The sequence below is a fragment of the Erpetoichthys calabaricus genome, chromosome 2 (genome assembly GCF_900747795.2).
Source record: "Erpetoichthys calabaricus chromosome 2, fErpCal1.3, whole genome shotgun sequence".
NCBI lineage: Eukaryota > Metazoa > Chordata > Cladistia > Polypteriformes > Polypteridae > Erpetoichthys > Erpetoichthys calabaricus.
The window spans coordinates 324,740,351-324,765,725 of record NC_041395.2 but is presented as its reverse complement, the minus strand read 5'-3'; the positions used below and the strand labels follow the sequence as shown (position 1 = coordinate 324,765,725).

The 25,375-nt window shown below is 36.2% G+C and overlaps 1 protein-coding gene across 1 annotated transcript in view; it reads right to left on the bottom strand.

Annotated features, from left to right (window-relative positions):
* Positions 1-25,375, bottom strand: part of shtn1 (shootin 1) — a 278,814-nt gene that overhangs the window by 125,313 nt on the left and 128,126 nt on the right. The window contains exons 5-7 of the mRNA XM_028796007.2: positions 14,047-14,200; positions 8,689-8,786; positions 8,527-8,608 (exon numbers count right to left, since the gene is read on the bottom strand). Coding sequence (XP_028651840.1) covers positions 8,527-8,608; positions 8,689-8,786; positions 14,047-14,200 — 334 coding nt within the window. The remainder of the gene's footprint in view (positions 1-8,526; positions 8,609-8,688; positions 8,787-14,046; positions 14,201-25,375) is intronic.

Below are 25,375 nucleotides of genomic sequence, written 5' to 3'. Positions count from 1 at the left end.
ACATTAGTGCCCTGCCTGCCCAGATGGCTTCAGATGATGATGAGATGTTAATGGATTAACCTCTTCCCCTCTCTTCTACACCCTAGTTTCCTATACTTCCCACCATCCTAAACTCTGACTGACTGAGCCTATCACACCATACTCACCACCACCTACCAGCCTTCCATGGTACTAGCTTTCTGCACAATTCTTGTAAGTGAAACGACATTGTATAAACACTATTTGTACTTTGTGCATGAGGTGTATTAATAAATGTCATTTCCGCTTGTAATATTTGTTAGTGTCATTTTAGGTTTTATGTGTTATTTAGTATGGTTTGGTAGGTTATTTTTGGGTCTGGAAACACTAAAAAATTATCCCATTTAAACTAATGGTAATTGCTTCTTTGCTTTATTCCATTTCAGTTTGTGAAAGGTTTCACAGGAATGCTCTACTTTTGATTAGCATGGGGAAACCTGTATATGCCATGGTTGAATGTCATTGCAAATCTTTATTGACCTATTTAGAGATACCAATGTCTGATTGTGTATGTACATTACCTGAATCCAACTGTCAAGCTACTAATCAGTTTTATATGCTCTGTAGTTGTGTCTTTTCCGGGTTACCAAAATCTGTCAGCTACTGAGTTGGCAAGGTTGGATTCAGCATGAGTAAAATGAGTAACAAAGAAATCTCTTGGTCCAAAAAGTTTGTCCTAAACGTTTAGTGAAGACTTAAAAAGGAACAAATCACAAAAATTCAGAAAAAGGTTAATACACATGCAGAATAAAGGCCAAAAGGTGTCTTCTCTGTTTCATTACAATCTTAAGTTTCTCATGTTAAATTTCAGTTATTTTCTACTCTTAAAGTTGTGTTATTTCTCTATGGGAAACTGACAAAGGCTTCACTTTAGTACATTCAATGCATTCTGTATGTATGGTAAGTTCAGTTACAAACTCTTTGCCCTCCATGCCTCACCAACTGCATGGCAGATGATAAACTGCAACAAGTCTGTAGTTAGAGGGACAAAAAATTATTAGAATATTACATTTACTAAGGTTGTGGGGGTTATAATAGAACCTCCAATTGACTATACACTATTATATAGACAAACACTTTAACATAACTAAGAGAATACTCATATCAGCTTAACATAACAAGCTCAAATTAATATATTTGGCAAAATAAATGGATAAATAAATCCTTAATCTCAGTCACACACTATCCTGTTTGCAAAGATATATTACCACTGAGTTAAATGCCATCTCAAAAATCACACCTCAAATAAACTGACAAAAATTTAATAACAGTAGCCTCAAGTGATCCAACCATCAAAAATAACATCACCTATGGTGTTAGAATTTGCTTTAAAAATATATATAGGTTCACAGGTTCAGTTTGCTGCGGTGGGTTGGCACCCTGCCCAGGATTGTTTCCTGCCTTGTGCCCTGTGTTGGCTGGGATTGGCTCCAGCAGACCCCCGTGACCCTGTGTTCGGATTCAGCGGGTTGGAAAATGGATGGATGGATGGATGGAGGTTCAGTTTGGCTGAATGAACATTTCACTATTCTGTTTACAGTGTTCACATCTGGCACACAAGCTTGTACTCTGTATCTTTCAGGCCTTCATAGTAAACTGTTAAAAAATGATTATATTGGAAATAGCCAGTTGACACTTTCAAAAGAGAAGAGATAATCACTAAATTTTTAAAAATCAACTTTTGTACATCCGGCGCCGCCGAGAGTGGCAGCCTTTTCAGCAGCTCCGTGTATGACTGTATGTGTACTTTTCTACTTTTATTTTTCTATTTTTATTTATTGATCACTCGTATCACTTTATTTTTTGTGAATTTCCCATTGGGATTAATAAAGTATCTATCTATCTATCTATCTATCTATCTATCTATCTATCTATCTATCTATCTATCTATCTATCTATCTATCTATCTATCTATCTATCTAAATTCTTTCTGAAAGATTAATTAAAAATTGTTTTACTAAAAAATGCCCAGTGGAAATTTCTTTAAGCGACAAAATTTTTTAGGTTTTCTGTGAATTATTCCTTGGAAAATAATTATATATATAATACATTTTTGCATAGCACATTTTGTAGCAATTTACAAAAAAACAAGCTCATAAAAACTAGAAATAATTAAGTCATTTTACAAAATAATTCAAAATCGAGGCGAATGGCTGGTAAATACTGAGACATTTTGAGTTTGCAATCATTTTGACATTTTAAGAAAGAGAAATAAAAACAATCAATAAAATGTACATAAAATGTCTATAGAAATCCATGGAAAATAAGAATGGGAACAGCACAACTGGGGAGTTTGTTAGACTCTTAAAACCATCAAGACAAGAGGCAGCAGACATTTGCAAGAGACAAAATGTGTGGCTCTTCAGTGCCATTTTGAGATATGTGAATGAAAATCTAAAGAATGTTATGATATGCTTGTAATTTAATTTTTTTCTGTTCTCCTGTATTCTTCTGGGGAACTTTCTGTTGCATGTATTAGAGTTGAATTTTCCTATTTGAAAGTTTTTTAAGTACTTCATTTGTTTTTTGTGTGTGTACTTTTTGATGCCGTCTTATTTTTCATGGGTACTGCCATCTGGAGGAGCGGTTGCTACTGTGTTTCTAAGACATGACCTGGAAGTGATGTCAGCAGCAGGTCTGTACTGGAGAATTCCCATTAAATTAGGAATCTTTCAAGTTCTTTAAAGGAAGAAATTATGACACCCATTTTGACCAAGATTTTAATTTTCAAAGTGCTTGGGGAGTCAGAGGTTCATCATTAGGATACACCATCCAACCTAACTCAAAATGCCTATCAAAAAAACAGAATATATATAGACAAGTGATTTGAGTAGCTAAACAGGTTGTTATCTACATTTGTACATTGAATAGAATTATATCACTATCTTGAAGTTGTGAGATAGACTCTCTGAACAAACACTGACACAGTACAGGATTGATGCATCCTAATACTGTACATAGTTTCCTTACACCAATGGATAAATTATATTACTGCTTCACAGGAGGCAATAAACAGGTTGTTTCCAGCAAAATGCTTTTCCTTATCTGTTTTTACATCAAAGAGTTAAATCACATTGTTTTATTACTACAGTACCTCTACAGTACAAAGTCACTTCCTTATCATTTGAGGTTACGGACAAAAGAACAAAGAGCTTAGCCTGTGTTTTCTAGAAAAATTACTTCTATGTAATAAATTTTGCTTTGATTATATGACCGTGTTCATCTGATTTCCCAGTTACATATCTTTACTCCTGTTTGAGTTGATGTCTTTTTTTCTGGCCCCTTATAAAAACAGTCACTGCCTATACTACCTGTGGTAGTACAAAGACACAGGACTATGTAGTGGAAGCAACAAAGATCAATGAGCATTAACTAAGGCTTCTGCAGTTCAGCCTTAGGCTAGTGAATAGATCATTGTCAGAAGATCTGAAATGCCTCATGGAAACTATACTGGGTAACTGGGAAAGCAGGGATTGAGCTAGGCTGGGAGTTGTGGCCACCTAGACTGGGTGCGTAAATTGAATGATAATTCTGAATTGGACAAAGCCAGTTGAGGGTGAAGATTTGCATTTCTGTAGTATAATGCTATGAAGACTTCATTATTAAATCTGTATCAACAAATGCATTTTTTAAAAGAACATCAAAAAATGATGACAATTTCTGATAAATATATTATTTTCCTTTGTCTGGTTGTCTGGAGATTGCAATGCTGCTTGCTGAGTTTTTTTAAGGAGTCTTTCAAAATTATTTTGATAATATGTTTCTTTCAATTCACATCCATCTGGCAGGAAAATTCCATAAACCTACTAATCCAGCACAAAGCTCCGCCGTTCTAAAAGTGCAGTACAAGTAGAGGCAAACAATGATCAGTAGAACCAGTTGTATGAATCTTGCTGACTTTTAAATACATCATTCATTTTGCATAAGCATATTGTCATAAGACACAACCGCGGTGAACTAAATGGAAGCCTAAACTCCAATTATTCTCTTTTTGACAACAGTAATTCATTTAGAATGTCAATGGGTTTGTTATCTGTGACACACATTTTCCTGTGCGCTACCTTGTACATCAGCAGGAATATTCTCTAATTTATTGTTAATAATGGGCTTTGTTGATAGATTGACACATCTATGGAATGTCAGGCTCAAAGAACAAGAAGTTTAACGTGTCAAGCTGATTTACAAAAAAAGTAAAATAAATAAATAAATAAGAACAATGAAAAGGTGGAATGAATTTCTTACCCAGTAGTAAATCCTATTGAAAATAACACTGAAACTGCAATTCCACTTTGCACCGTTAGGTAATTCTCTAGCATTACCTTATTTTGTATGATCAGCCATTATTATAACTGTCAGACGTTCATTTAGTAGAATTTTTTTATGTAGCTCATCAAAGCTTGTAGCAGATTAATGTTCAAACTTTCCAAAGATTTTTAAAATCTTAAGGACCCCTCCACCATTCTGGATGTTACATTTTTTTAAAGCACAGAGCTGATTACTTTTGTTATCACATGTCCTGTGCAGTTTTCTGGTAGTCTAATGTGTAAATGATTGTCTAAGGCTGTGCTGAAAATCTGTCCATGCTGTAGGCTATGCTAAGTTGCTTTCCTTACAGATTTAGCAGATAAGGACAAAACACAAGCTGTGAGCCTTTATACACTGAAAATGGATAAGGCCAAGAAAAACTATACAAATGCAAACCTTCTGCTTGAAGAAAGGTCATAAGCTTACTGTGGCTGCAAATAATGCCCAAAAGAAAGGTTATTTCTGAACATCTTTGTAAAAAGGTAGAAACAGACAAAGAAAAGAAATACAGCCTGCCCTTGAGGCAGACAGCATAAGCAGATTGTAAGCACTGGATTCAAGTGATGTCTAATTTGATGAAACTTACAGTAAACAAAAAGCACCCTTTATTCCTTCAAATCCCCTAAATACATTGTGGACCTCTAGGCGGGCACCGCCACCTCAACCCGACAAAAGACAAGCATGGGACACAAGTTTAAGGCACACACGGGTTTAATTTATTCCTTTTTTCCCTTGAGGGAAACGCCTTCACCCGTTTCCCACCGACAGAACACAGTCACAAGCACAATACATAACACAATTCTCTTCCTTTTTTTCTCCTCCACTCCTCCTGGCAACTCTAGTTCTTGGAGTAGTGGCTGCTGGCTCCTTTAATACGACACCTGGAAGTGCTCCAGGTGCTTGTTGACGTATTTCAGGCAGCTCTTTCGCCACTCCCGGAAGAAAGGAGCCAGCTGCTGCAGCACCCAATGGAGGCGTCCTTGGATCCCAACAGGGCTGTATCCAACTCCATCTCCCATGGAAGGCAAGGCACCACTGCAACCCAGGGGGGCTGCCGCCTAGCGTTCCATGGCAGGTAATGCCGGGTCCGCCAGAACATATAGTAAAACACACTGTCAAAAAGATACTTCTGGTAGAAAAATCTATTATGCCCATCAGTATGACAGGACTACAGACCCATTTCTAAAGGTCTGGGGCATGCATGGTACAGCAGTCAGAGATCTTTGAGATAACAGGGAATCTCCAGGCCACAATCATGACGAGAGCATGGCATTAATTAATCATCAAAGAAACAAATAACCCTAGGGACCCTCTTTGTTAAAGTCAGTTTTCATGTCTACACCATAAGAAAATGTATAATGAAAGAAGGCAGAAGCACTTGCTCATTTGAAACACCTACTCCAGATGATCCTTAAGACCTTGGATTATATTAATTGTTATGTTACAGGGAGGGGTTGGCCCTGGTTTGTTTTTATTTTCCCTTTTATTGTATTGTGAAGTATTTCTTCATATTTTCATGCTAATATTATGTTTATTTATTGTTTACTGTTAATGTACAATACTTTTAAATTTTTGCTATATCTTGTGTTTTGTGGGTAGAACCTTAAGAGGCAATGCCACCTTGACATCACTGCTGCTGAGTTCTTCCTCTGATTTTATACTGAGGTTGGATAGAGGGCCTTAGCAATGTTTACTTTTTCATTTTCTGTTTTCTTGATTATTGGTTCTGTTCTTGGATTACTGATTTTGTACTGTGACTTATTTTTCTTGGATTGCTTTTTCAGACAAATCCTTTGTGTCCTTTTTACCTTCTGTAAACCCAATGTTAAAAAAGTCTGGCCTTGATGCTGACAATCTTAACAATTTCCGGCCTATTTCCCACTTACCTTTCCTGTCAAAAGTTCTTGAGCGTGTTGTAGCTTCCCAACTCACCAATTACCTAACCTCTAATAATTTGATGGAACCCTTTCAGTCTGGTTTCAGGGCGCGGCACAGCTGTGAAACTGCTCTGCTACGGGTAACCAATGATTTGCTTATGGCAGCAGACTCTGGACAAACCAGCATATTAATTCTGTTAGACCTCAGTGCAGCATTTGACACTGTCAGACATGACATCCTACTGTCCAGAATGGAGAACATGCTGGGTATCTCTGGCACTGCCCTCCAGTGGTTCAAGTCCTATCTGACTGATAGGCAAGAGTTTGTTAGTCTTGGCAACAGCAGATCCAGTTCGGCGCCAGTCACACAAGGAGTCCCTCAAGGCTCTGTCCTCGGTCCTCTGCGTTTCTGTATTTACATGCTTCCCCTTGGCCATATTATCCGTAGCTATGGACTGGGTTATCATTTTTATGCAGATGATACTCAACTCTACTTCAATGTTAAAAGTGGAACTTCATCAGAGCTTTCTCAGCTCACAACCTGCCTCAGTGAAATTAAAACCTGGATGGAGCAGAACTCTTTAAAATTAAATTGCAATAAAACTGAACTCCTGCAAATTGGGACTAAAATGCAACTTAATAAAATGAGCTCCTTCCCAGTCCATCTTGGCGGTGATCTCATCAGACCTGCCTCTACTGTAAAGAATCTTGGTGTCATTTTTGATTCCTCCCTCTCTTATTCCGGCCACATAAATCACATTAAGAGACTTTCTTACTTTCACCTCCGTAACATATCCCGTGTTCGCTCCTTCCTCTCCTTCTCTAATGCTGAGAAACTTGTCCATGCTTTTATCACATCCCACATCGATTATTGTAATTCCCTACTGGCAGGTGCCCCTTCTAATCTTATATCACAGTTCCAGCTTATTCAAAACTCAGCTGCAAGAGTCCTTACTCGAACCAGCAGCAGCGAGCACATCACACCCATCCCATTTCACCTTCACTGGCTCCCTGTGTCTTACAGAATCGAATATAAAATCCTACTAATAACCTACAAAGCCTTAAATAACCTCGCGCCAAACTACATCAGTGACCTACTCCATCACTATGTGCCTGCCCGCCCACTAAGGTCCTCTGATTCTGGCAATCTTGTTGTACCCCACACTAATCTACACTCCATGGGTGACAGCAGGGCCTTCAGCTGTATAGCGCCCAGACTCTGGAATGACCTACCGAAATTAATCAGGTCAGCTGACTCCATGAATTCTTTTACAAAACAACTCAAAACTCATCTGTCCAGGAAGGCTTTTAGCTCTACTTGACTTTATTACCCTTCTCTCAATTTACTTCTCTGTCAAGATGTTCATGTAACCTGTGTGTGTGTGTGTGTGTGTGTGTGTGTGTGTGTGTGTGTGTGTGTGTGTGTGTGTGTGTGTGTGTGCGAGACCATCGATTATGTGGTCTGTTTTTTTTTTTCAGAATTCACTGTCTTAATCTTCTTTATTTATTTATTTGTTTTTTACAATGCTATATACTGTATACACTGCCATTCTTTATTATATTCTGTAAGTGCTTTGAGCATGGGAAAGGCGCTATATAAATAAAATGTATTATTATTATTATTATTATTATTATTGTTACCTGACTTTTCTAACTGTATGCTTCCTTTTGCTCTTTTTCTAATAAATTGTCAATTTCGGAAGATTCTTGTCAGGATTTATTTCATCTAGCGAGAGGTTACATGGTTTGAAGGGCATTTTGGTATTCCTTGAACATTTAAAATTATATTTTTGTTAGGATCTTTTTTAGGCCTGTGCAGGCTAAAGCCTGCCTGTGGTGGTGGGGGGCTAGCTGCCTGCGGCAAAGCCATATCTGGGCTGAGAAGAAAAGGTCTTGGCATACTTTTTAGCACTTTTAGCAAGCCTCACACCCTTTTTCGTCCTGTATGTGACATCTACATAAAACACAGGTGTTTCAAAAAAGGTACATCCAGTTGGTGAACTGAAAGGATGATTTGTTTCTTACACATGTACATTGAATATCAGATGACTGGAAGTACTTATTTATTGTTTACCCCTTATTTACTATTACAATGTGGGCAAAAGTCAAAATATACCAATTTAGAAATATAACATGACCAATGTTTTACAGTAAAATCTTAGCAACTATTCCAACAAGAAAATCTTAATGAAAATGTTATTACATAAAATAAGAACAAGTATCTGTTTTTGGATTGCCAAGTAACTGTTTTAGCTACAACTATCTAATTTCACATGCACCCAAGATTAATTTAGTGAAATCCCCCCCAAAAAAAGGAAAAACTCACCTCTGTTGTAAGTATTCAGTACTTTTTTTTGTTTCAGTATTTCTGCAGTCAAAACAATATTTTCTTGTTTCTCTTTCATTAGCTATTAAAAAAAGAGAATTGTTAGGGGAAACTTAGAAGTACTGTATAATTTTAATATAAGTGATTCAAAGTACACTTTACCTGTTCTTTGACATCTTCTAGCCTGTCCTTTAAAGCCTGTAATTCAATGGCAAAGTTTTTCTTTTCTTCCTGTGCAGACAGCAGTTTCATGTGTAGTTCTGCAGAATTATATTAAAACTAAGTAAGTATTTCCAATGTAACAGTGTCATAACAAAACAAAGATAGAAGGTAAAATAGAAAGTTGCAAAAATGATGGGCTTTTCTAGACAAATACAAATCATTATTAAAATCATAATTTAGTTCTAATCTGAATTGATAACACACTTCTCTTCACAGTCACATACTGTAAAAGGTATACAATATTTTGTTTTAATAAAATATGCATTCTGGTTTAGTTGACTGTGAAGCAGCAGTCTATAAATGAATGAAATAATTCTTTCTATCAATGTGAAAAGAAAAATCTTTTGAGCATTATTGTTTAAGTCATTCAAACACTGGAATATCACAAATGTTTTCATGCATACAATTTTTTAAGCTCCAAACTAGAAGGAAAAACAAGAGGAACCCTCAAGAGGAAGAGCTTGTCCCACAATTCCAATAACTATTTTGTTTTTGTGTGCTTGTTATAAAAGACATATTTAGTATTTTTTTCCCCATATTTGGATAAATGGAAACCCAAATTTGGGGTTTTTGAATCAAAGAGTATTTTTTAGGTTTATTCCTTATTACAACATATAGTTTAGGTTTTATTCAGTCACAAGTTTGTTTATGTTACAATTGTTGCCATTTTGTTTACCAGTCATTAAGATGCAGCTGCATGTACTAGGGGTGGAGTCTCAGAAGTCACGACCCTGACACTGACTACACAACGGGATGGAAAGTCACCTTTTGCTGACTAAGTTGTGGATATTCAAACCTATGCACACATTCCTTGCTTAAATCTATTTTCATTTCAAGTACCTTTTGTCTGTGACTTTTATTTGTATTTTCGACATAATAATAAAAATACTATAATTTATGTAGTGTTTTTCTCATAAGGTTTTTGATTTATGTTTTGGCTTTGTCATCAGGTTGTTCAGTCTCATGGCTTTGTCCTTCTTTTGTTTGCTCACATCTTTTTCTCCGGATCTGCTTAAAAATAAAACTTGGATGTGTTTGAGCTATTCCAAGTTGAGCTTTTCCAAAAACATGCAGATACTGCACGGGGAGGTAAAAATAATTTTATATCTAAAATTTAGATACTGTATGCAGTCCTCAGCTTGGCGATAGTTACAGTCATGCCAAAGAACTATTGATTCCATATCCTGTTAAATATGCAGATGATGTTAATAGCTGCAGAGGTTTCCTAAATCAATGCAGGATAACATTTAAAAGACTGCTTACAATATTCCCTAATTGCTGGACACATATTGTATTTATTATTGCCGACTTGATAAAAAGCATGTAGAATGGGCATCCACTAATCCAACATGATTCTCCGTGTTGTTTATCACTAGTAGCACTTGTAAAAACAATTTAGGGCAATATTTATTTTTAATTTTATAACAGTTTATGACAGTAAATGGGTGTGTGCACCATAAAAGACTGTGTTATGTACACAGAAATTTGGCAATTATGTTACTAGGGTGTGTACGCTCTGGGCACTGTGGGGGAAATGGCTGTCAAAGTCCAGTAATAGTGTTTGCATGCCGTCATGTGAGTGGCGCCATATATGAAAGGTAAAGAATGGAATGCAACTGCTTATGGTTAACAAAAGTAGCTTCATTCTTGCTAAGTGCCCTTATTCAAATACGAATGCAGTCAATTACCTTAATTATGTTAGGAAAACCAGGCAAATTGCCTTTTTATGTTGATCTGTACACAAATACCAGACGGAAACTGAATGCAGCACCATATTAGTCAGTTCATGGCTTCCAGTGCAGTAAACATGATGACACTGAAGCTTAATTGAGGTATTTATGACCTGTCGGTCAGTTTCCTCTGGTAGATGCCTTTTGCCAGAAAGCCTACTTATTAAAGTTAATGTTTATTAACACAGGAACAGAAGTAATTCACTTTGTACTAATATTTTATTGAGTGAGTCATTCTGACCTTAGAATATTGGTGACCTAACTGGGGGACATTGGAACAAACAAACTTCAATTAGTATGATCCACTTGTGGGCACAACAAACTGGACCTGCTCTATTCGAATGTCAATGCCTTTAAACGAAAACCTGCAGTACAACTGAGCAGATCTGAACATCTTAATGCCACCTACAAGCCTGTGATTGACAGCAGCAGGTCTCTTAATCAAGCCATAAGTTTTTATGTGTGGATAATTTTTTTAATATAACATTTACTGTATATTCTTCTTGAACTTCTATAACTGAGCATTTTACTACAGTTTGCACTATGTGGATACTTGTACTTGACAAGTGAAATTTGAATTGAATTAATTAAATCAGTAACTAGTTGCACTTAAAATTTCTATGAATCAAATTTACATTTTTGGGTGGCAAGAGGGCACAGTGGCAGCGCTGCTACCTCACAGGTGTGTGCCCTGGGTCCTTCCTGCATGGAGTTTGCATGTCCTCCCTGTGTCTGTGAGGGTTTCCTCTGGATGCACTGGTTTCCTCCCATTGTCCAAAGACTTGCAAGTTAGGTGAATTGGTGACAATAAATTGGCCCTAGTGTGCGTTTGGTGTGTGTTGCCCATGCAATGGACTGACAACTCCACAGGTGTAAATGGGACCATGACAGCTGGTGAACTGCTGTTTCCTTTGTCATTTACATCTCATTGTAAATTGGCAGCTGGTCAAGAAAATAAAAAGCAATTTAAAACAGCACATAAAGCTGTGTAAGACTAAAAAAGCAATTAAGGGGCAAGACTCTTAAACAATTTAAATAAAATTAAGCACATAAAGGCTGTTTGTGCAGTAATTACAGTGTAATTAAGGTTAGGAACAAAAACATTTAGCCTCTGCGTCCTCCTGGACTTAAGCACGAGCATTCCTGCTTTAAGTCATGCATGGAAGCACCTGGAAGTAGTACTTCTGTTTTAACGTATCTCCTAAGTTGCACCATACTTTGAGTAAATGATGTACCCTGGAAAAATGGCGATAATCAGTGTTGACAGGAGCACAGAAGAAACTATTAGCATGGCCATTTGCATTCTAAATGAACTGGATAACAAGTGTACACATTTTCGAAGAATTTTTTTATATAGTGTACGTAAATACAATGAGAAATATTGAACTTTGCAAGGATATTCATTTTAGCAATATTAGTTCTCCCAGCTAAGGTGCAATGAAGAGATGAGCAGTTAATGAGTTGTTTGATACTTTCTATCAAATTGAAAAAACTTTTAGGTTTTTCTGACTGTAAGTGGTAAACATTTAATTTTTTTCTGAGACAACAGGGGAAAACCAACGCTATGTAAGATAACATGTAAGACTGTTCATGTGGAACATTATGCCTTTATTCAAGTTAATCCTAAACCCATAAATATTTTTAAATTCCACCAGTTGTTTCAATACATGTGGTAGAGATGAACATGGGTGAGGAATGTACAGCACCATGTCATGAATTTTGCATATGTTTCTCTTTTAGAAAGTTTATATAGGTTTTTGTTTTTTCTTTCTAGTTCCAAGATTTAGTATGTTAGTTGAATTGTTGAATCTTATCCTTAAGTGTGCCCTGTGCTGCACTGTTTCCCCAGTTTTGGTTCCAGTCTCATGCTGATTCTGTTGGGATGGATTCTGTCCACTGTACCCTATAATACTGGTTCTTTCTAAACTTACCATAGAGCATGGATGCCCATCTTCTATTCTGGAGGGCTACTGTGGCTGCAGGTTTTCATTCTAACCATTGTCTAAATTATTGACCAGTTTTTTGATGTTACTAGACTTCTTTTGTCTTAACTGTAATTGACTTGATATTTAAGACTCAGACCCCTCTTTTGTTTCTTTTCTCCTTATTTAGCGGCCAAACAATAATGGAATACAAAAAGAGTCAACATATACAATATCTGAAAATAAAGAAAGTTAAAGTTTTTACTAATGTTGACCTGTTCGGGTTCACACACAAAAAAAAAAACGCTTTGGAAATGTCTGTTGTTGCAGAATGAGAACACCAACATGCCATGGAATTAACTCTTTCAGGGCTGATGTCGACTTTTGTCAAAAGGAGGAGCTGACGATGGTCATCAATTGTAAACTGTGACAAAACTCACCGTTGCGTTTCAGTTGGACTCTCATTGCTAGAAGGAAAGTTAGCTTCATTGGTTTGACCGAGATTTCCTGCGCATGAGTGAGTAGCAAGGCACAAACAATGGCAAAAATGGGACTGACATAATGGCGAGAGATCAATGCGAATGCGTAAAGCAAAATACTCCGTGGACGAAGTTTTGCCGATTATCTCTGAACTGGACTATGACTTGCTGGACTCCGATTTTGATACAAGTGACCGAAAACGAATGTGAGGTTCCAGCTTCAGCTGACTGGTCCCCAAGTAGTCGTGGTGCTGACAATGTTCACCAGATAGAACTGCCACTTAACAATGATAAGAGATAGAAACGACATTGCAATGCACCGAGACCGTGATCACTGCTGCTGCCATCCCAGCCTCGTGAAGACAGCCTGGCAGCAAGCCTGTCACCCATTCTTGTCAAACTGGCAGCCGCAGCATGCAGCAACAGACGTTTTATGTTGATTTCTGTGTGAAACCATTTCTTTTCAGAAACTACGTTTTTTGGAAAAAATATTCAGCCCTCAAAGAGTTAAATAATAAGTTTAACTAACAACAAACATCTGCTTCTTTTTTTTTTGCATGTTATTGATTTTATTAAAATCAAATAACATTCCATACAAGCAAGTCAAGTTTAACAATAAACATCTGCGTCTAATTGAGAATCTGGTTGAAGTGAAATTGGTTGGAGGTTGAGGTTCTGACTTAGCAGGTCATCTGTTGGCTCACTTCACATCTCATTTTTTTTTTGGCAGCTATTTTAGAAAAAAAACAATTCAGAGGGCTGATTCTTAAAAAAGACACATCAATTAAGATGAAGGGAAATTAAGTTAATTAACAAGAGAAATTGGTCACTGATGATGAAAGTGGCAAAAAGAAAAACCTGCAGCCACAGTAGCCTTCCAGGACTGGAGTCGGACACCACTGCCATAAAGGAGGCTTTTATTTTCTCCAAGTTCCAACATAATAGTTTCGACCTTTGACTTTTCTTTGTAATGACTCCTTCTTACAAACTAAAAAAAACAAGGAGTTATCAGGTTTTGATGGTTTAGTACAATTCATAAAGGTGAACAGAACTGTATCTAAAAGGCATGTGGGAAAAAAAAGAGATCTCCATTGATCTCCATTTATTTATTATTAAAATTCATCTCCATTATTTGTATTTGTAGTGCTTTAAATGTTGATTTTTCACCTTTCTTTTGTTGCTGACATGAAACAGAGGTGCATGTTTTACAATCATCATTTTCTTCTCCGTCATCAATGTTGATTTCTGCAAGAACTTCGGGTCCCAGCTTTGCCATACACTTCATGCTTAACCTTTTCAGAGACTTGTTCTGTCTGTTCAGCTGAAAAAATACACATATATTATCAGGATGGAATGCTGAGAAAGAATTAACTTAATAGATTTTTACAAAATCTTCTGCTTTTGAAGTATTCTAAACTAAATTTCCCATGTTGTCCTTATAAAACTAATAATGATGTTGACTTTATCTAGATGTCTACTAGAAATGATATTGCATTCTTGAGAAGTAATTACAGCAGCTGGCTAAAGTAAAAAAAAATAATTTTAAAGGAAACTTCAAATTAAAATCTGTTTAAAAGAGCACAAGAAAAGGGACTGACACAAATAAGCACCTGAACTTTATCATAAATAACACCAATAAACAACTAAGAGGGCAAGACAGTGAAACTGATGTTTTTTTAAGCTTGAAAGCAATGCAGAATAATGTGGCAATATGGCCTTAGGGGAGACAATCACAAACAACTGAATAAGTGAAGGAAAAATATGGGGGGAATTAGGTGATGTCTGTATTTGGAATTTACATTACAGTAGACAGTTTCAAAGTAAGCAGTAAAATTGTTTGAGAAATTGTAGGGAAAGACCAAGGTAGGCAAATAGCTGATAAAGTAAAAGATAAATACTGTTGATGTGAAACTATTGTAGACAGTTTCACTTAATCAAACTGCAAATTAGTAAAAATCGGACCAATACAAGAAGGGAGCAAGCCTTTTAACAGGAAATTGGAGTAACTAGTCCATGCGCCTTTTTGATAGTGATACCCATAAAGTGGCACATGAGGACAGTCCAGTTCACAGAGGCATTAACTGATGGACCACTACTGGAAGTAAGTTCATGGTGGGAGGTACACATTATCTGGGGGTATCAACCCCAGAGTTAGAGGTGTCCAACCATTTTTGGGACATTGTAGAGCTGAATGTTGACTTTAATATCTCTGTGGAAACAGACAAGGGTGAGAAACACTTCTACATCAGCACTGAGGAACAGAGAAACAGTGACAGTATGAGATACACTGTATTAGTATGACGCACAGGTCTGCTTCAGTAACAGAAGGCACAGTATATTGCCTTCCTCAGTGGTGGACAAATTGTAAATGCATATGGCAGCACTCTAGGCTACTAGCTTTGCATACCTGGTAGTCCAGGTAGGCTTTCTGGTAGCCCAGGTTTACATATAGAGTCATTTTTTTCAGCAATGTTTATTTGTAACATTTGGTTGTAGATGAGTGCATAGCATTCTCCATGTATTGTTTACATGTTAGGAGCCCACGGTACCTTTCGGTTAATGGTCAGCATCTTATTTTTTTATGTGATTACTCTTGTGCCCTTTCCAAGACTGCAATAGGCAAGATCTGTTTGTATTGATGTATAGCCATCTATATTTTGAAAGGCTACTGTCCATTTCCCTTAAAAATTGTGACTGTTGGGAAATTCAAGCTATCTCATGTGATCAACAAGCTCTTAAATATTTTGGATCATTTTCCCAGCCGTGTCAAGTCCTTTCAGTTGAGAACAGTTACCTGCTGCATCAGTGTGCACTGTACATTTCATAAAATGGCTCAGCATTGCATCAACATTTGTCAAGTCTTGGAGGCTGACTAGTAAACAGTCTAATTCTACCATGCTTTCTCACCTTTCTAATCCTAAAATTAGCTTTGTGTTTTTTGATGCTCTTTCAATTTAGCTTGGAACTTTCCCTGACTTGCTCATGATGTTGTCCCTTCACTCCACTTAGGCTTAATGAACAAATGTGTTCTTTGCCACTGGGATGAGTTGAAGCAGAGGGACCCTGATGTTTACAACAGACCAAGTTCATGTAAGATAACAGAGAGTAGTATTAATAAAAATATGCTGGTGTTGTGCCATTAGCATTATCCAGTATAGTTTGCTAGGTCACAACATAGGCAAAGTCCATCTCCTTTTTTAGTTTCAGCTGACCTCCCTGAAACACCTTCTGGCAAAAGGGAAAGTTACCACCCACATGAACAGGGTAGTTAAAACAGGAAATACTGTATGTGTTTATTCAGGAAACTGTACCGAGAATTAATGATGAAAGTAAAAGTAACTATTATCAAACAGAAATGCGAAACCATTGACATAGTTAAAAGTGAACAGCTAGAAGTCAGTTGCCAAAGTCAAACACAAAACCCATAATGAAGTAGAAAGGTGAGCCACCATAAGTCAAAAATCAGAAGACATGCTGTCACTAGAATTAGATTTAAAACAGTTAACAGAGCCAAGATCAGAACTGCTACGAGATGAACTCCATGTAACCTTCATTATTATGAGTGCACAAACTTTATTATGATCTCCAACTTTTACAAGCTGAGCTTTGGACAAAATATATATGGTTTATAAGGTTTTCAAACTCAAGGAATTTGTTTTTGATGATTAATTTTGTGAATAATACTGACTGACTGACACCTTGATAAAGTTTAACATTTAATAATGTCTTATTGTGATGTCATTTTGTTTTCCACAAGGGTGCCACCATTTTTAGACACTTGTTTCTGCCATCTGCATGGTGATCCTTCACAGAATTCCCAAGCATGAGGTAGTTTATAACATCATTTTAACAGCTGTAGAAAGGTCACTATGAATGTTTCAGGGTAGACAGATAAATGCTTGTTTCACTACGTTAAAAGAATATTTCTTTAATCCTTCCTAGTTTTCGAATCTCTGCTCTTGTTTTTGACTCGGAATTTTTGATTGCATAATGAATTGGACGAAAGATCTCTTTATCTCCCTTATTTTTGACAGTAAACTTGTTCTTTCACCAACAAATCTCCTGTTCATTTTTGCTTTTCATTTACTGTCTCTTGCGAGTTAGTTCAAAACTTTGGATTGTCACAATGAATTTCCCCCTGGATTTTTCATGATGTTCATAGATTACAGGGGTAAGCAGGGGACCAGCGTGTTAACATGACAGAAATTGATTCCAATCTGTATCATATGTTTGAGATTATCATTTCACTAGCGATTGAAATACAGAAGGTTAAGAAAGGGTGTAAAAAATTTAATGGAATCTAAGATTACATTGAAAATAATCAGACACAACAGACAGAAAAAAGAAAATTGTGTTTTAAGTGTGGAGAGTAAGAGCATTGGACGTGAAAGTTGGTGGCATAGGTCTTACTAGGTAAAATCTGTGCAACAATTTTGTATTAATTACTATATTAAAAGGTTGCAATTGATTCTGGAGCAGCAGAGAATTTTGCTAGTTCTGCCTTAATTAATAAACTGGAATTACCCAAACTTTCTTTAAAATACAAGCCTGTAGTCCTTTCTATAAATTCTAACCCAACAGGCTCTTGGTTTCTGCTGTATGTCACTTCTGTAACAGTACAAATGGGGGTCTTGCATCAGGAGAAAACTACTTATTTTGTTATTCAATCTTCCATTTCTCAGATTATTTTTTGTTTGCACTGGCTTCAAAAACATATTCCTACTATTGACAGGACATTAAAAAGTTACAGTACAGTAGATAATTTTTCTAAAAAAAAAATCACTCTCTAAACAAAGTTAGATATAACATATACAAACTCACTTCTACTACCCTCAAAATATAAGGACTTTCTATACGTGTTCAATAAGAAGCTAACTCTTAAGTTACCTCCACATCATAAATATGACTGTGCCATTGAACTGTTTCTTGATGAACCCTTACCCAAAATGAAGATTTGCACTCTATCCAAACCCAAACAAAAAGCCATGGAAAGTTAAATTCAGGAGCATTTAGGTAATGGGTATATTGCACCATCTAACAGCCCTATAGGTTTTTCTTTGTTGAATAGAAAAAAGGGGACGTTATATTGATTACCGTGAATTAAAAGACTTACTGTGGAAAGCAGTTATTTTCTTTATCTCACCTTGTCTTTATTTAATCAAGTAACTAGGTCAATGGTCTTTATGAAATGAAATTTACACAGCACCTATAATCTTTCTCGCATAAATGACGGAGCCTTTAGTACTGCTAATAGACATTATGTATATTGTGTAATGACCTATGGTTTAGTCAGCGCAGCTGTACTTTTCAATCTTTTGTCAGTGACATCTTTTGAGATATATTGGGGCTTTATGATTTGGTTTACATTGACAAAATTCTTATCTTCTCTAAAAATCTGGACATTAGTACAGCACATTATAATAAAGAAGTTTTTAAGAAGTCTTAAAGACCATTATTTATTTGTGAAATTAGACAAATGTGAGTTTAACAGGGATAAAGTAATATTTTTGTATATGAGATAACACACAAGGAATTGACCAAGTACCAGTCTAAAGTAGAGGTCATCCTTAATGGGAATGCACTAGAAAATATAAAACATGCAGATTTTTTTGGGTTTGCCAATAATTACCAATGATTTAATATAAATTTTAGTTTTGTGATTTTACTAATCACTTCTTTGAAAGAGCCATTCATTAAAAATGTGTATGGACAATAGAGGGTCAGGTAGCATTTGAAAAATTAAAACATCATGTCTCATGGTAATCTTTATCACAAAAACTTTCATCCATGGAAAAGAATTATGATGTACAATAAAAATGGTAATGGTGATGCTTTTTCACAAATGTTTGGTCCTACTGAATTTACATTTGATCCTGAATCTATTATACTGGTGGATAAATTCTTCAGAATAACTATCAATAAGTCTGGGGGTAAGAAAATATTTGAACCTCTGAAACATCGTAATAGAGTCCTTGAATTGGGTCATGCTTCTCCCATGATTTTGTCTTCCTGGAATTACGCAAACTCTAAACACAATTAAGAGATATTTTCACTGGAGAAACATGACTCTAGACACTTGAATATATGTATGCAAAGCGTGAGAAATCTGTAATAGGGATAAATCTGCTCATGAGTTCCGTTGGGGTTGCTTCAGTGTATTTCTGCTCCCTTCCAGCCCAGGGAAGCACAATGGATTTTATCACTGATCTTGCTCCTTCCAATGGTTTTACAACCGCATTTGTCTTTGTCGATCATATTTTCAGATTTGCTTGTTCACCAGTGTTCCTCATATCCATATCAGAGACAGTACTTGAGTCTCACAAACCATGGTCTGTCCAACTGTTTTTGGCTCTTGCGATTCACTCTGTACAATATCTACAAGGTCAAGCTATATCTGACAGAATATGGAGAACAACATCTTGTTCAGGTATTGGTCTTGTGACATCTGGACTACTGTAACCCTCTACTGGCAGCAGCACCTTCATGTGCTACCAATCCAGTGCAGATGACTTAAAATCCAGCAGCACATTGTGTGTTCAATCAGCCAGGACAGATGCATGACACGCATGCATGACACAGGTTCCCTGTAGCAGGACATATTTACTTCAAATCCTTGATGCATGCCTACAGAGTAGGCAATGGATGGAGACACTTGTGAGGTCCTAAGAACCTTCTTGCAGTGTCTGCTGATTCCACCTTTGCTTGGCATCAGATCAAAATTGATAATAACTAAGGAAAGTTTATCCAGTTCTTGAGTTGTGTTTGGTTTAAAGCACAATTTTGTAACCATTTACTGTAACACTTGTTTCAAAACAGTCTCCAGAATGACGTTTACTCATTTATGTTGACCTCTTTTGTATGTCACTTTGCATAATAACAGCTGATAAGCAAATAAAAGTAAGCGTAAGTTTACAAACATGCTAGAGTCTTCTATTTAGATCCCAGCCGATGCTCAGATATCCCAGTCACTCAGCTGTTTTTCACTCGACAGTTCAGTTTTCCTTCTTACACCCCAAAAAAATGTATGTTACACTAACTGGCAATGTGAGTGAGATGAGAGGGGTATATGATGGGGTCGGGTCGGCTTGTACTTTGCAAGCAATTCTGCAAAGGACTTTTCTTTGCTATCATAAACTGGACTATACATGTATGGCAATGGATAAATGGATAGTTTAAAAAAAAAAAAGACTTACTTCCTGGAAACTTATTTAAGTTCAGATTTAAATTACTTACTTATTGTTTACCCTTACTCCAAGAAAATTTAAGACATAGGAATCAGTCATATGATCAGTAAACTGCACACCACTGTGGACGATGACATAAAAAACACAACCACCACATAGAAACACTAAATTATCAAGTAGAGTTCATACAACAAAATATATTCTTACCGTTTCAAAATAAATTACTTACAAAAAGATGTGATTTCTGCAAATTTAATGGAGGTTTAAGCAACAATAATATTTTTAAAGGCATGTCTTTCTTTTTTTGCTGCATTTCATATTTTGCCCAGCACAGTTCAAAGAGAAGCCTGAAGTAATCATGTTTTGACAGCCATATGGTTTAGAATGTATTATAATTAATGAAACAGCTAAGTAAATATCTCCAAAAAGTAAATCACTAATGCATGTAAATTAACAAAAAAAATCTTGATGTGATTTCTACATTACAGGAAGACACATCTAGCAGAAAATAAAAAAGAAAAGAAAAACAGGGCATATATTATTAATGAAATCTAGCCTTCCAAATTGCTGCAATCCATTTTCTGATGAGGCTTCCAGAATGCATTTCATACGCAATCAACAATACATAATACAGAGATAAAAACACTCTTTGATAATAATGCACTATTGATGAGACAAAATATAGGAAATTACATACTCTGTGAAATCAGCAGCCCACAAGCGATCAACAGTAAGCATCAGAGGTCACCATTAAAAAGTCAAGGCCTTCATCTTCTTTTATGAAACATCAACACAAATGTCATGTTTTGGGTAGCTGTTTGATTTGACTGGTAGCAAAAAGGGACTCTTATTAGTGTGTGTGAGTGAGAGTGTGTGTGTGTGTGTGCATCTGTTTTTAATTTCCAGTGTTGGAAATGTGGAAAAAAAATTTGATTATGATTACTTTTTCTATGCTGGCAGGAAAATTGCCATTGAGAAACCAATGAAGTACTTTAATATTAAACAAAGGTTGTCAACAAATTCATTTTAATACAGTCTTATTTATTTAATTTTACAGGTTATTTTTGATTCATTTGAACTGAAATTGTTTCACATCAAATAGTTTAGATTTTACACTTGCAATGGGTAATTTTCTTATGCTAATTTAGGGTTTGAGTTGTCTTTTTCTAAAGGGATATAAATTTATTTGGAAGACTGTACAGAAAACTCTTCCTATGTATACAAACAACAAAACAAACAATTCATAAGCAGCATGGTGGCAGGGTGACTAGCACTGCTGCTTCTGTGATCCAACATCCAGGGTTTGAACGCCATGGATTTTTCTGTGTGGAGTTTGCTTCTTCTCTCTGTGTCTCTGTTGTGATGGATGGCCAGGACCATTACCCGGCTGGGACACCAGCTGGGTGGAAGGACTGAGGGATAGACCGTATTTGGGACATTAGCTCCCCCGAGATGCTAGAGGGCAGTCCCCCTTGGTTACTACAGCACCACGGATCCCCGCAGAGCATGCCGGGACTTGTAGTTTGGAGCAACCCTGTTGGGTTCTGTGGGTGCCGCCAGGGGGTGCTGTAGGTCCAGCTGGGTCCTTGGAGGAACCTCTTCCGCCACACTCAGAAGTGCAACCGGAAGAAGGTCAAGAAACACCTGGAGCACTTCCTGGTGTGCTATAAAAGGAGTCGTCTCACCATCAATTAGACAGCCAGAGTCAGGTGGTGGAGGACAAAACTTGCGAGGAGGAGTGGAGGCAAAGAAGAGAGAGAGAGAGAGAGAAGAAGAAGAACAAGAAGAACAAGAAGAAAGGACTGTGTTTAATTGCACGTGGTGCTTTGTACTGTGTTGTGAAGTGAGGAACAAGAGAAAGATGCTGCCCCACTGAAGAATAACCGTGTGCTGTTTTGAACTTGTGTCTCAGCCTGTCTGTGTTGGGGTTTGGGGAGCGGTATACATTTCAAGCATTTCTATGCTACATTGACTGGTTATTCTTCATTGGCCCCAAGCAAGTGTGATAGTGGAAGTATATATGTGTGGACCATGCCATGGACTGGCATCCAGACAATAGTTGGTTCCTGCCCTGTGTTCAGTGTTCCAGAATCAAACATGTTCCACCCTAACCCTAAAGTGGATCTGGTGGAGTTTGAAAATGTTATACAGTATTATTTATGTCAGGCATTGCCTAATAAATTATCAAATAAAAATATGTTTACCTTTCTGAAATTTTATGTTTAGTGTAATCTTAAATATCCAGGTACATAAACCACACCATCATTAATTCACTTTATGAATGCCTCTGCCACATTAACTATCCCACTGCTTCTTATTTAAAATTTAGTTTACTAATATATTAAAAATAAATCAAAGTTCTGAAACAAGGATACATGATTTCATGTAACTGTTCTATTTCTTTAGGTTTTGAATAAGGTAAGAGACACTACTTCGACCACAGTGCTGAGATTGGTCTCATTCTCCCACTCCACTCACTTCCTTCTTAAATGCATCTGCTTATCAACAGTGAACTCCACAGCAGGATTCATTATTTAGGTGGATGAAATGTGATAGATTCACTTTGTCTCTTTTAAGAATTCTGAACTTTTATATTTAGGAACACACTTTATTTTTGGTTACTAAAAAATATTTGGCCAAAAGTAGCAAAAAATTACACATTTTGCATTTGGCTGAATTAATAAAAAGTGGAATGTATGGCGTAATATATGATGCCAGTCCCGCTGCTGTCCTAAGATATTTATGGATGACACTTTCAAATAGCACCTCTGATTCTACAGGGAATAAGTTATATTTCCCAAAATATAGCATTGTAGGACATGTCCACTGCCGTTAGAGGATTGTACTGGTTTATTCACATCAATGAAATCGAGAAGTAGTGAAAGACTGCAACAAACTGCAACGTTTTCAAAAACAAAAGTAAATGGGCAAAAGAAATGAAAAGGTGTAGGAATCATATTGGACAATCTATCTATCTATCTATCTATCTATCTATCTATCTATCTATCTATCTATCTATCTATCTATCTATCTATCTATCTATCTATCTATCTATCTATCTATCTATCTATCTATAGTTCAATCTTATAATATATCGTCTTTGATAACAGAAGTATTTTTATTAACTCTGAATTTTACAATTAAGTTTCACTGAATAGCATAAATCGAAAGTGAAATTGATTTAATTTAGATCTTTTTTTCAATTTCACTGAAGTGAAACTGATACAGATGAGGCTTTATGAGGCAATGGCACAAAAAGAAATGGGTAAATAATAAGTAAAGAAAGTATTCAGTGCTGAGTATTTGGCTCAGTGTTGTCTGTAATTTGGCTTGAGCTAAGAAGAACTTTCATTTTGTTGCATCACTACTTAGGTTAAGTCCAAACAAATTTTGCACTGCTTAAGAGTCAAGTGCATTAGATTCTGTATATGTTAGAGTGACGCATATTCATTCATCCAAGCAGGCACCTATTGCTGGCTTAGACTGTTTTTTGTTTGATAGTTTTTAATTTTATTTCTTTATACTATTTCAAAGAAACTCACACATCATAAGTGTAGAAGTATTGTTGTCAAACTTCTACAAAATGAGATTAGTTAACCTGGCAGTCATATTGAATTGACATAGTCATATTAAATCAGCATTTAGAAGGCTACATCTAGTGCTTTTATTTAATTAAATTATCATTTTATATAACCACTCTCTGTATGAACTACATTCCTCTCAACTTTACAGATGTAGTACATTTGTTTGCAAATTTCTACAATAATGCTAGTGGATTAGCCATTTAGTCAGGGTCATTGTAGAAGTACCCCCCGAGGAAGACAGGAACAGTTCAATCAATCAGTCTTTATTCAGTCACAGATGAGTATGTGGATTCCACGTTGCAAGGCAGAGGAGCAAAGCTCCTCTATGTCACTCGACTTAATAATTGTCCTCCCTCCCACTTCCCCTTACTTATCAATAAGCACAATATGTTTATCTAAGCATTTCATCTTACATTGTGTGCTTCGGCTAACCGTTTCTATTTTGTGTACATTACAAAAGGGGCCCTAAAGAAGGAAAAGTCATCTTTCCTGTGTCTAACAGACGCATTCTAAATAAAGTTTTCGTCCTTGGTCAGGTTACTGCAACCTGTCTTATGACAGACGCCTATATGAATAAACGCCATTATAACAAAACAGCTTTTAACCCTTAGTAGCTTGCAAGCAGTTACATTTTCTTTCACATCATACAATAAGATGTTGCCTGAAACTGTACTGGCAGACTTTTGTTTTACAGTTCATTTCCTCAGATGCTAGTTTACTAATTCTTCATACAAGTTATTTTGTCATCAGCATTATTATTATCACAAGTACTATTAATAAATTTTGATTTTCTTTTTGTACTTATACAGTATAATATTAGACATCTAGGAACAATTAAACACTTTTTTGTGATCACACATTCAAAAAGCACTTCTTTCTTTCCAGCATGATTATTTATTGAGTATGCTAATTTGGATCCCTTTTGATTGACTGATGCCTTGTCCAGAGATTGTTCCAGCCTTATGCTTGCTGGGATATGCTCCACAACCTCGTGGCTCTGTTCAGGATGAAGTGGGCTTATAAAATGGTTTGGTAATGGAATGGTATGATATAGTGAATATTAATTTAGATTTCCCCACAGCCACTCATTAAAATAAATAACCACTAACAATCAACATTTTTGTATGTTGTTGGTAAAAAGGCATTTGATTTACATTTTTTATAAATTTTATAATAGCTGCTTCATCTCAAAACTTAAAAATTCTTCTAAAATGTTGTGCAATTTCCAGATTTGTTACAATCAGTCATTTTATCATACTATTCTAGACTTTTTGTTCTGAAGAAATGCTTTGGTGACAATGAAAGCAAAGCACCCTAAAAGAATACCATGCAGATAGTCGGATACTGAAAGGTAAGTGAAAATCAAGTTAGATCAGGGAAAGAGTTCAAGAGAAATAGCAGACAAGATCAAACCATTTTCAATACTACACAGAAAACATCAGGAAGCTCTAAGCAATCCACTGTATAAAAAAAATCCTGAATCTAAAAATGTTATTTATTTAATGTCAATATATGCTGCCTTCAGAAAAAGAGTGAATAGTAGTGTCTAAATAAATTGCTGTATGTTAACAGGCAGCATTTTCTGCCCTACTAAAGATCATTTGGATTTGTCTTTTGTATATTTTCTGCAAACAGAACACACCTAGTTCTCCCCTTCCCCCATTTTCGTACTTCTTTCCTACATCCACAAAAAGTACATTCATTTAAAATTTAGAAATGAAAAAGGCA